We start from the raw sequence: 12681 nt of genomic DNA, 5'->3' as shown, positions 1-12681 counted from the left end.
TCTCGGGCTTTTCAGGTACCGATTCGGCGCACTATTCGGCACAGGCGCACTATCCCATGGGTGTGAAGCACAGAGACCACGAAGAAGATTGTAGCAATGAATAACTTAGCTACAAAATGACTAGTCACAAAGTTTGAAACGTCAAATGATGAATATATATATACCCCATAAGAAGTAAAATATTTTTCTGTCTTTTATACTTTGTTATATATAATCTTCTTTGATATATATAATTATATATAAAATTATGTCAGAACAAAGTTTTAGCAAGATGGACAGAGGATTTGTGTTTTACCCATTTCTTTTGTTCTTCCCTGCTTCAATCTGCAATACTGCTAAAAGTATGCTTGTAAACATTCTAAAATAAATATTTTAAACTTGATTCTGGGAGTGGTTCTCTGTATCAGACAGACTCCCATTGTTTCAGACAAGCTATTTTAAAAGGGAGCCCCAGGAGGGGGGGAAGGCAACCAACTGACAACTGGCTATTCACCCAGGGGTGCATAAGGCATTAATCTGTCCCTGTGGTAGCCAGGCCCTGGGCTAGCAGGAGACATTGAGGTTGGGGTCCAGTGGCACCTTTAATTATGTTAGGTAACCCTTTTTTCCTTTCTATATTTCCTTTATATTATTTCTTTGTTTCCTCAAAAAAAATGTACTGGAACATTAAAATATACATTCAGCAATGATGCTTTCAAGCATTCCTTTATAAACCAGGAACAAGTTCTTCCTGTTTTTGCCACTTACCCACAGGGCATTCAAGTGCAATAGTGAGCTCGATAGAATCACAAAGGAAGGTGAAAACTGCCTGCTGATCATTCCATTCTTTCACCACCCATTCAGAGAAGCTACAGAAAGATATTATAAACATAAGTTATCAAAATCAATCAGGAAAAGGCAAATATGCACTCCAGTAAAGTTCTGTGGCTTATTATCAAATTCCTTCTTTCAAAAGGCAGGAGACTTCCTAACTAAGGAGTGCTTAAAAATGCAATGCAAAAATGGGGCTCAATAGCCATGGAGTACTATTTCCAAATAGTTTTTCCATTCTGCATATTTAACATAACCCCACCCCCCAAATTACTGTAGAATCCTCCCCTATCCCTACCACACTGAGGGGGGGGGGGATTCTCTTGAGAGTATGCAGACATGTAGTCACTGAAAGTTATAAATACTGGGGCAGATGCAGGGTAAATCTGTCACTATCAACAGTACCACCTCCTTATAGCTTCTTCCTCCAAATGGCAGAGACAGAGGGTTGCACTTATGTTCTCCCTTCATGCTGCTGATAAATACTCCTTGGAGCAGACAGCAACATAGAGGTACTAACTCAGGCAGCCAGAGGTGTAAATTTGAATATTTGAACAGCAACCTGAAGCCTTCATGACAATTCTCCAGAATTAATGCAGCAGGTGGAGCACTTTGAGCTCAGAGAAAAAAACTAAGTGAAGAGCGGAGGCCAAAAGAAGAAAGTGCCTTCTCTCTTGGCCCTCCACCCTCATTCTTTTAAATTAGGAAAGTCTTCTGTCATTTCTAAAAGAAATATTGCAATAGGAAGCTACACAACCTTATATTGGCCAAAGTTTTTGGTGAAGAAGGTAAAGATGCCACATGAGAGCCATGTGTACTCTTGTCATTTGAAGCCTCAAACAAGATTAACTATTTTGTTACTCTTGTTTTCTTGAGATCAGTAGCAGCTGTTCACAAAAAGGCAAAGTTTCAATTTCAATTTAATTTTTAATAGCCATTGAGATAGATGACTTACATACTTTAAAGTTGACATAATTACTAATGAAACTTAATTAAATGTAGTTTTTATATGTTAATATAATTCAAGTGTATTCTCAAGTCAGTAACAATCTGCCACTCCTCTTTACAAGGTGAAACAGTCAGTCCTTAGAGTCACTGCTTGAGGATGAAACTCAAAAACATCACTAATCTTAAATACAGTGCAATAAAATATGCTGGTATGGAGCTAATTAGCTGGTAGGTAACAACAGAACAAGAACCCTTTTAATTTAACCCTCTTACTTGTATTTCTCCATATGTTCCTGACAACGTTTGACTTCTTCCTGGAGATGTTTTATTTCAGAAACTCTCTGTTGTTGCTGTCCTCTAAGATTTGACTGATCTCTGTAAGTATGCCATTAAAAAAACACAATATGTGAACGAAACACAATAACGAACTAAACAAAACAAATAAGTTAACCAAGAAACTTTTGTGGAATGAAAATGCGTGTCAAAATCTACCTTTGAAGTACTTCCTCTTGAGCTTTGTAGTTTTCTAGCTCTACAAAGGGGGAAAAGACAAGAGTCTAGCAGTAGGCAATAAATACAAACTATATAACTATCTGACTATGACAATCCAGTTGTCAACAAGATTCAAATGCATGTTTCCTCACTAAAGACCCATGTGCACATTATGAAATTCATACGGGGAAATAATTTCAGTATATTACAAATCATATAATAATAAATGATGGTCCTACAGGCAGGGCTCTTTTTGTAGCAGGAGCTCCTTTGCATATTAGGCCACACACCCCTGATGTAACAGTAGACCTTGTTAGAAGAGCCAGGAAGATTGGCTATATCAAGGTTGTGTGGCCTAATATGCAAAGGAGCTCCTGCTACAAAAAGAGCCCTGCCTATGGGCAAGCAGTTCACAGCATGTGGACAAACATGAGGATTATGATAAGAGATTCTATCATGTGGAAAGCTGGCCTAAACAAACAAAAATATATTTATTTTTAAACAATACTAAGACAGTCTCTCATGAAGTAGTGAAAAAGTTGGACACCAATTCAGAACGTTTATTCACAACTGAATACATTTATCATATACTGCAAGTCAGCCCCATTACCTTGCTCGGTCTGTCTCAGTTTTGACTCACATTCTGCCACAGATTCACTGACCTCTAGCTCAGACTCTTCCAATTTAGCAATTTCTAAAAAGCAAGCAATACAAGAATAGCCAATCCAAAAACTCTCATATTTTACTCAAGTGAACACAGCAGGAAATGCAAACTGTGTAACAAAGTGACAACTTGGAGATTCAACTTCCAGTAAATATAAGTTTTATTTACAGAGTTACCAGATATCCTTTTTTATGGAGTCTGTCCTCTTTACGGCTCTTTTTAAAAAACTCATGAAAATGTCCTCTTTTGGGGTTGGAAGATTAGGAATATTCTTAATAGCAATCACAGTTAAATAGTAGGAGTATTTAAAATGAGATTTGTCATAGTGATCACTTGTTTGAAGTAGTCAGTCGGGAAAATATGTCCTCTTGTTTGCATTTCAAAATATGGCAATCCTAATTTACATTAACTTTCCTTCATGCTTCTGCCAAATAACTCGAGAGAATAAATATATTAAAAAGTCTCAGGCAACAGTAAATTAGACATATTTTTCTTTCACAGTATCATTAGATATATCTTAGGATAATGAGCAAAAACCAAAATCTCCCATACATTAGTTATACTGCAGGAGATTCTGTAAGAAGGGGCTGTGTGTGTTCTACATCTGCTGTGCAGTTTAACTAGCTGAGATTTTAAATAAGAAAGCATGCTCAGCTATTGGAGCTGTCAAAAGAAGAGGTGGGGCCATGCAAGGCTTTGTTGTGGATGGGGACTCCTTTCCAAGGCACCCTCCAGCCACCCCCTTCCCTTTCAGCCCCAGAGATGGCAAGGACCTTTGATGGCTGCACCACTCTTGTTCTAGGACTTGACTATAAAGACCCACAACACCCTCCTTGCCTACCCTCAACAGCTTCCTCATCAGTCGGGGCATGTCTTGCTATATGGCTGAATATGAGGCATAAAAAAAAAGACTAATTTATTAAACAAAACAAATATTTGTAAAAAGCAGATTAGCACAGAGTATGTTATAGACACACAGGGCAAAAATTCCAAGGAAGAAAGCCAGCTGGAAAACAATGAGATTCCCAAACACAACTCACCCCCCCCCCCTTGGGTTTAGGGGATCAAGTAACTTCATAATAGCTACACTGCAGCCCACCTTCAAGAAGTGAACTCCCCCTCCCTTTCTAGTGCAAAGTCTTATATGATTCTTTTAGCAAGGCTCTGCCTCCTTAACAGCAATGGGTTCAGTTTTTCCCACCATTTCCCGCAGTCCACTCCTGAGACTTGAAGAAGGCCTGGGGCACAGATGTCTGTAGAAAAACTGGCTGCATAGCTGAGGCTTTTAAGTGAGTAAAGGGCTGTCTTGAGGTCTAGTGATCACTCCACCGCTCAGCTCTAGATTCATGGCAGGCGCCCAGAGGGAAAATACAGAGTAGCAACTCCATACAGAAACTATATGGGGCTCTCAGGAGATGAGAGGTTCAGCTCAGTGACACAGCACATTTTTTGTACCCATAAGACTCAATCCCTGGTATTTCTAGTTCAAATTCTGACTTCAGATTTACTGTTGACAAAAAGCAATTTAAACAATAATTCAAATCAGTTCTAAACTGATGGCTTAAGACATGAATCACATGTCTTTGTTTTGCATAGATCCAGTAGGGCCTACCAGGGATCGGACCTTCTCGGTAACGGCGCCTTACTGGTGGAATCAGCTGCCGGAAGAGGTGAGGGCCCTGCGGGACCTTGGGCAGTTCCTCAGGGCCTGCAAGACAGTCCTCTTCCGGCTGGCTTACAACTAACCGACACTGAGAATTTTGGATGGGGGTAGTGTGCATTCTGACAGACTGCTGGTTTTTATGTTTTATTAACTTATTGTTTTAAACTGCTGCTAATTGATGTTTTAAAGCCAAACCTATGTTAGTTTTTATATGTTGTAAGCTGCCCTGAGCCACTTCGATGGGAAGGGTGGGATACAAATAGAAATATAAATAAATAAACCAAAGTAATGTTTTTGGGTTGTAAGGCATTCAGCATACAGTTATAGTTAATGGGGAAAGAGATAAGTGGAGTTGCTCTACCAAGAAAATAGAATGGTCTAAAAACCACTTGAGGCTATACCTGCTTCCAGAGCAACAAGACAGCTATCCATTTCTTTGAAAAGTTCATCCATTTCATTTAGTCTTGATTGGAGTTTCTCCCACTGGAGCTTAAATAGAAGAAAAATGGATAATTAAAACCTAATTTTTATTTGTGGCTAGATTTCATCTTGGCAAGGACTCTATTTGCTTAACTCCCAAATAAAACCAGTTTTTAAAAATTCATTATCCTTTTATCTGACTCTTACACAGAACTGCCATGTAGGAAATTGGATCAGATTTACACATGCTTATCTTTAAAATCACCACTGTATTTGTCATTCCCTATCCTGAGTGGATAGCCCAGGCTAGCCTGAACTGGTCAGCTCTCAGAAGCTAAGCAGGGTCAGCCCTAGCTAGTATTTGGATGGAGAGACCTCCAGGGAATACCAGGGTGTTAACAGAGGCAGGTAATGGCAAGCTACCTGAGTTTTTCTTGTCTTGAAAACCCTATGGGGTTGCTACAAGTCAGCTGTGGCTTGACAGCAACAGCCGATTAGATATTCTTATACCATTTACTGGTCCCCTTATCCCTTGGACAGATTTGCAAGAAGGGAAAAGGTCATGGTTAGTCTGCTCCATTAGCTAGACCAAAAGGTTTCGATGTGCTAGATTTGAGTCCAATAGCAACTTAGAGACAGGGATGTAGGCAGGATTTAAAATATGGTGGGGTGTACAGCCAAGGTTTTTTTCTTTGGGGGAGGGCAGGGGGCCATCCAGTTTGGTGACTCCAGCTGGGCTTTCAGCACTGGAAGCACCTTGCCACCCAATCAGAGGGACAGAGGGGATAGACAGGTTGCTTACCTGTAACTGTAGATCTTCGAGTGGTCATCTGTGCAGTCACACTTGTGGGATACTGCGCCTGCGCGGGTCCCCGATCGGTATCTGTAAGAAGCCCGGGAATTTTCCGCGGTCGGCGCCACTGGGCATGCGCAGGCGTCCCATTGCGCACGCCCAACGGCGCCACCGCGGTAATCCCGCCAGTTCCTTCATGACCGCTGAAAAAAGCCCCCCATAGGAGGGAGACCGTCAGCAGTGGGGAAGGAGGGCGGGTAGTGTGACTGCACAGATGACCACTCGAAGATCTACAGTTACAGGTAAGCAACCTGTCTATCTTCTTCGTGGTCTCTGTGCATCACACTTGTGGGAGATTAGCAAGCAAGGCATACCTGGAGGTGGGAAGACGGTCAACCGGAGACGACAGATTGCAGCACCGCAGTCCCCAACCGAGTCCTCTGCTGAGCATGCACGTCCAGCGCGTAGTGCTTCATGAAGGCATGCGGGGAGGACCAGGTGGCAGCTTTGCATACGTCCGCCAAGGAGACGCCTTTCAGGAACGCCACTGATGTCGCCATTGCTCTGGTGGAGTGTCCGCGAACAGGTCCTGGCAGCGGCCTCTTTGCTAGGAGGTAACAGGTCTTGATGGTCTCCGTCAGCCACTTCGAGAATCGCTGTGAAGAGATCTTAGACCCTAGCCTGGGCGAAGTATATGAGACGAACAGCTGTTGGTCCCTGCGAAAGGCTTTAGAGCGCTTTAGGTAAAAGAGTAAGGCACGCCTGACGTCTAGGGAGTGCAGCCTCCGCTCCTCGTCCGAGGAGGGGTTAGGGAAGAAGGTGGGTAGGCAGACCTCAAGATTGAGGTGGAATTGGGAGGGTACCTTGGGGAGGAAGTTGATATCTGGGGCCAGGGAGACACCAGATTCTGTAAAAGCTAGGTAGGGGTAGTCACAGCGCATCGCCGTGAGTTCCCCCACGCGACGAGCAGAGGTGATGGCCACGAGGAAGGCAGTCTTCCAGGACAGGAGCTGCAGAGAGCACGTGGCCATAGGTTCAAAGGGACGCCTGGTTAGCATGTCTAGGACCAGAGCCAAGTCCCACAGCTGAGTGGGAGGTCTAGACGGTGGATGTAGTCTAAATAGTCCCCTCATAAACTTTTTGGACTGAGGGTGGGCGAAAACTGAGTATCCGCCCACAGGGTCGTGAAAGGCAGATATTGCTGCCAAGTAGACCTTGATGGACGAAAAGACTAGGCCTGCGTCGACTAGAGACAATAGGAAGTCGAAGATTGCCGGCAGGCCTGCCCTCTGCGGTGTGCCTGGCCGGTCGGCCAGAAAGCTGGAGAATTTCTTCCACTTTCTATCGTAGGAAGCCCTGGTAGAGGGTTTTCTGCTATTTAGTAGGACTTCCTGGACCCTGCTGGAGAAGTCTAGGGGTCTATGAGCCACGCTGTCAGTTTCAGGTGTGGCACATTGTGGTGCAGCACTAGCCCCCCTTGAGATGACAGGAGGTCTGGGTCCGCTGGGAAGTGGTAGAAGTTCCTCCCTGCCATGCGTAGTAGGGAGGAGAACCAGTTCTGACGTGGCCACCAGGGGGCCACTAGGATGCAGCGTGGCCTGTCCCTGGCTATCTTGTTGAGTACCCTCGTCAAAAGGGGGAGGGGCGGGAAGAGATAGAGGAAGCGGCCCTCCCAGGAGATGAGAAGGCCGTCCCCTAGGGATGCCGGGTCGGCACCCCCTCTGGAGCAGAACCTGGGACACTTCTTGTTGTGTGCTGTGGCGAAGACGTCCAGCTGAGGGTAACCCCACAGCTGGAAGACTGGCTGCAGGAAGCGCCACTGGAGTTCCCACTCGTGCGGTGAGGCCCCCCCTCTGCTCAGGGAGTCCGCCTGTATGTTGAGGACCCCTGGGAGGTGCGCGGCCTTGACGAAGATGTCCTGCTGGATGCATTCCGCCCATAAGTCCATTGCCAGTGCGCAAAGGCGACGGGACACTGTTCCACCCTGTCTGTTGATGTATGCCAGGGCGGTGGTGTTGTCTGTGAGCAGAGCCACCGTCTTCCCTGTCAGCTTCGGGCGGAATGAACGCAGAGCAAAGTGGATTGCTAACAGTTCCAGGTAGTTTATGTGTTGCAGGGCTAGCTCGGGTGGCCACTGGCCCCCCACGCATAGTCCTTCCATGTGAGCGCCCCATCCCCACTGGGAAGCGTCCGTGGTGATGGTCACTGTGGGGGCCGGAAGGTGGAAGGGCGCTCCTTGGCAGATGTTGTCCTTTGACCCCCACCAGTGAAGCGAGTGGAGCGCTATGGGGGGAATAGTGAACCTCTTTCGAGGTGAGTCCCTGGTTGGGCGGAACTGACGTAGGAACCATAGCTGCATGTTCCTCATCCTCAGTTTCGCGAAAAGAAGCACGCTTGTCGTCGCTGCCATCAGGCCCAGCATCCGCTGGATCTGTTTGACTGTGCCCCATCCCTGCCTCTGGAGCAATTGTACAGAGCTGGTAATGTCTTTTGCCCTTTGGGCGGGTAAGAACGCTCGGTGCAGGTTTGTATCCAGCACTGCTCCTATAAACTGCACTGACCTTGATGGGGTGAGTTTCGATTTTTCTAGGTTGACCTGTAGGCCCAGGGCATCCAGGAGGCGTAGCGTGGACGTGATGTGAGCAGATAGGCTTTCCCTTGAACTGGCTACCAGGAGCCAGTCGTCTATGTATGGGAAGACCATCACCCCTTGTAGCCTGAGGTGGGCAGCCACTACGCTCATCATTTTCGTAAACACCCTGGGTGCTGTGGAAAGTCCGAATGGTAGGGCCGTGAACTGGAAGTGCTGTGGGCCTACCGCAAACCTTAGAAACCGTCTGAACTCTGGGTGGATGCTGATGTGGAAATAGGCATCCTTGAGATCTAGGGTGGCCATCCAATCGCCCTGGTTGATGAGGGGCAGGATGGATTGCAGTGTGGACATCCGGAACTTGCGGTATAGGATGAACTTGTTCAGATTCCGAAGGTCCATGATGGGTCTCAGTCCCCCGTCCCTCTTGGGAACCAGGAAGTAACGGGAGTAGAAACCCCCGGGACTGTCCTCTGGAGGTACTTCCTCTATGGCTTGTTTCTGTAGGAGGGTGGCCACCTCTGCCAGCAGCGGTGGGGAGGGGGGGGTGGTAACCACCACGGACTGGTTTGGAATCTGAGCAAAGTCTAATTTGTAGCCCTCTTTGATGATGGAGAGAGCCCACCTGTCTGAGGAGACCTGCTCCCAGGCAGGGAGGAAGGGGCGGAGGCGGATGGTGCAGCGGGCAGGGGCGACGATGCGTGGGACAGAAAAGTCAAAGTCCCTGCTTGGAGGGGCGGGCACCCTTAGGTTTGCCTGAATGCTGGGTGGTGTAGCGCCCCCTGTTAGTGTTATTGCCCGAATAGGCCTGCTTGTCGGGCTGCGAAGGGCGTGGGCGCCACTGTTGGTCTGTGGACGACTTGTGGGAGGGTTTCCTAGTCCAGGATCTACTCCACTGTCTAGCCCTGGGCTGTCTGGAGGGTGCCTGCACTCCCAGGCTCTTGGAGATCTTAAGGTTCTTATCTAGTTCCTGCAGGGCGTTATCTGTAGTGGAACTAAAGAGCCCGTCCCCTTCAAACGGTCCTCGATAAGTGCCCTGGTGTCCTGCTGCAGGGCGGTGGACCTCAGCCAAGAGTGCCTGCGGATGGCGACAGCGGACATAATGTGTGAGGCAGAGACGTCCACTAGGTGCTTTGCAGTTGTCAATTGCTGCTTGGCCACCTTCAGGCCCTCCTGCTGCAGTTTCTTGGCAGCCGCTTTTTTGTCCTCAGGCAGGGCGGATAGGAGCGGGGACAACTGTTCCCACATGGCGTATTGATATCTCGCCATGCAGGCTGTGTAGTTGGAGGCCTTGGCACCCAAGGATGCTGCAGAATAGATCTTCCTGCCCATGGAGTCTAGTTTCTTCCCCTCCTTGTCAGGGGGGGCAGAATGCACCTTGCGCGACCTCGAGGAAGACGAGACGATGGCTGAGTTGGGTGTTGGATGAGTGAATAAAAACTCAGCCCCCGCCTCCTGGATCTTGTATATGTGATCCAACTTCCTCGAGGACACCGGTGCCGATGATGGCTTTTTCCATGGGTCCTTGAGTGCCTGCAACATGACCCTGGTCATCGGTAGGGCTATGGCTGTGGAGGCGTCGCGTTGGACGATATCGAAGACGCTATCGTCCACCACTGGCTTGGGTTGCGAGATGGGTAAAGCGATGGTCGATGCCATCCTCTTGATCATCTCCGCATAGGAGCTCAGGTCCTCGGAGGGTGAAACCGGGAGGTCCTCCGCAGTATTTGGGTCGGGCGAGGGTTCCCAGGTCCTCCCCTCGTCGCTCTCCGAACCCGATGGCTCGGACTCTTCACAGTCCGAGTGTGTCGACAGAGGTGGTGTTGGCTCCCTCTGCTGGATCGGCGTCAGCGGTCGGGTCGGGGGGTCTGTCGCGGCGGCGCGTTCCTCCGGCGGGATCGAGAGTGATGCCGATGGTTGCCTGGGTCGGTGTGATGTCCTAGAGAAGGAGGACGTATCGGACCGACGCTCCCATTCCTGGTGTTCCGGTGGCTGGTACCAGTGGTAAGGCGGGCAGCAGGGATACGAAGGCTGCCATCTGTGCTGTTCCCAGGGGGGCATAGATGGGAAGCGGCGCGGGTCGGCCGATGGGTCCCTTCGTCTCACGCGCTCGACCGATGGGTCGGTTCGCCTCACGCGCTCGACCGACGGGTCCCCTTGTCTCGGTCGCTTGGGCGCTGCAGGCGTCGCCTCGTCAGCCGATGGTAGGGGCTCGACGTCCGATGCCGAGTCGATGCTCCTCCGACGAGAGGCCACCGAAGGGGATCGACGGGTTAGGTCGATCTCCGCTTCTGGTGCTGGAATGTGCTGCCCCTTAGCGCTCGGGTCGAGGATCGGCGAGGTGTGCTGCCGATGAGCGCTAGTCCTCGGTGTTGAGGGACTGCGCGGCCGATGGACGCTAGCCCGCTGAGTTGTAGGGCTGTGCGACGTATGCGCGTCGACCGCTGGAGTCGCGGGGCTGCGGAGCGGAGAGGGAGGAACCCTTCTGCGCGGCTCAGTGGCGGTTGATGCCGCCGTGTCCGGTGGCGTAGGAGAGGAGCGAGGTCGCTTTTTCTTTTCTTTACTCTTCTCCTTCTTGGAGGACTCGCGGCCCGCTTCCTCGCGTCGCTTCTTCGACGGCTTCTCGGTCGATAGCTCGAGGGACCGTTTCGCCGAGTGCTGATCTCTCGGCGTTCCCGTGTCGACTACGGGGGCATCGACCGATGGGCCCGTCGACAGTTGGGCATTTGCCATTTTCGGTACCGAAGCCGAAACTGGAGGTCTCAGTGCCGAGGCGGTTAGCGCTGCCGAAAGTCTTGCCGCCCTGTTCTTCCTTGTCTGTTTGGAGAAGTGCTGGCAGTGTGGGCAGGTCTCCACGCGGTGCGCCTCTCCCAAACAAAGAAGACACAGGGAATGGCCGTCGGGAGGGGCGATCTTCTTCCCGCAGGCCTGGCACCTCTTGAAGAAACCCCAGCGACTGTCCATAGACAGTGGTCGCTAGGAGGGTCCTCTCAGAGTCCTCTGAGAGGAGAAAAAATTTTTGGGAGCAGGGAGGGGGGGGGAGTCCCGGAGGACAAACCCCGTGACACGCACCCTGAGAAAAAACAACTTTTTTTTTTTTTTTTTAAACTAACTAGCTAACTACTAAGAACTAACTACTATTCTAAGAAAAAACAATAAACAGGCTAATATATATACAGAGGCTAAGGGGGAAAAAAGGGTGAAAAACCCCGAAGCTCACCGACCGGGAACACGATGAAAACGCAGCTTCTTCGCGCAGCGGTCAGAAAGGAACTGGCGGGATTACCGCGGTGGCGCCGTTGGGCGTGCGCAATGGGACGCCTGCGCATGCCCAGTGGCGCCGACCGCGGAAAATTCCCGGGCTTCTTACAGATACCGATCGGGGACCCGCGCAGGCGCAGTATCCCACAAGTGTGATGCACAGAGACCACGAAGAAGATCCTGGGAAATGTATGCTTTTGTAGTAATTCCTGGGCAGGCTTCTCTAGAGCCCAGGATCATGACAGGACCCATCAGTATCTTTCAGTCTAGGCTACCCCATGTAGTTCTTGAGAGAAAAACATGAAAACTCCACGTATACCACCCCAAACATTGTTGGAGAAATGGCAGGAAACTAGTGCTTTAAAAGCAGTTTTTTATGCCAGAGCCACCCCCCAAACCACCAATTGCCTCACACTGGCTTCTTGAAACAGTTTTTACCTGTGCAATTTGCACCAGCTTCATGTATAATTTTGCTTTCCCTCTGTGAGCCAGGACTTTGCTCTTCTTGGCAAAACAGGATTTCATTTTGTTTAACTCTGCTCCAAACTGTTTCAGCTGCATTGCAATTCAGGACAGTACCAGGAAGAGTAAAGAAGAAAATTGATGAGGTTGAGAATGTGGCAATAGCATGTTGCAGTCACAACAGAATTAATTTCAAGCCCTGAAGTGCTTAAATACCTATTAAATTAGAATCAACCTGTAATTGAAACAAACAAAATGCAGAGTTTCTGCAAGATTAAGCAAGTTTTTTTTAAACAGAATACATTTATGAACAGCTTTTGTTTCTGGTATACTCAGCACAAGGTTTAGAGTACTGCCAGATTTTCTTGGATAACAGAACTATCAGGTCTAGTCACTATTCTATTATTTGTGCCTGATTTGGTTTGTACTTCATCCAAAGCCCCTCTACATACTTCACATCTGGATTGAGTTTGCAAATGAATCCCTCTTCCATCCTTCTATGCATGTATACATACACACAAACTCAGCAATACATTTGCACAGTGTTTATTATTAGGGATGGACATGAACCAGCTCAC

At 48.5% G+C, this 12681-nt stretch overlaps 1 protein-coding gene across 1 annotated transcript in view; it reads right to left on the bottom strand.

Annotated features, from left to right (window-relative positions):
• KNL1 (kinetochore scaffold 1) overlaps positions 1–12681 on the bottom strand; it is a 66839-nt gene that overhangs the window by 15719 nt on the left and 38439 nt on the right. The window contains exons 16-21 of the mRNA XM_060261347.1: positions 12080–12196; positions 4979–5066; positions 2861–2944; positions 2251–2290; positions 2032–2133; positions 748–848 (exon numbers count right to left, since the gene is read on the bottom strand). Coding sequence (XP_060117330.1) covers positions 748–848; positions 2032–2133; positions 2251–2290; positions 2861–2944; positions 4979–5066; positions 12080–12196 — 532 coding nt within the window. The remainder of the gene's footprint in view (positions 1–747; positions 849–2031; positions 2134–2250; positions 2291–2860; positions 2945–4978; positions 5067–12079; positions 12197–12681) is intronic.

Source organism: Heteronotia binoei, chromosome 21 (genome assembly GCF_032191835.1).
Source record: "Heteronotia binoei isolate CCM8104 ecotype False Entrance Well chromosome 21, APGP_CSIRO_Hbin_v1, whole genome shotgun sequence".
Taxonomy (NCBI): domain Eukaryota; kingdom Metazoa; phylum Chordata; class Lepidosauria; order Squamata; family Gekkonidae; genus Heteronotia; species Heteronotia binoei.
This window is presented reverse-complemented; position numbering and strand designations above follow the sequence as displayed.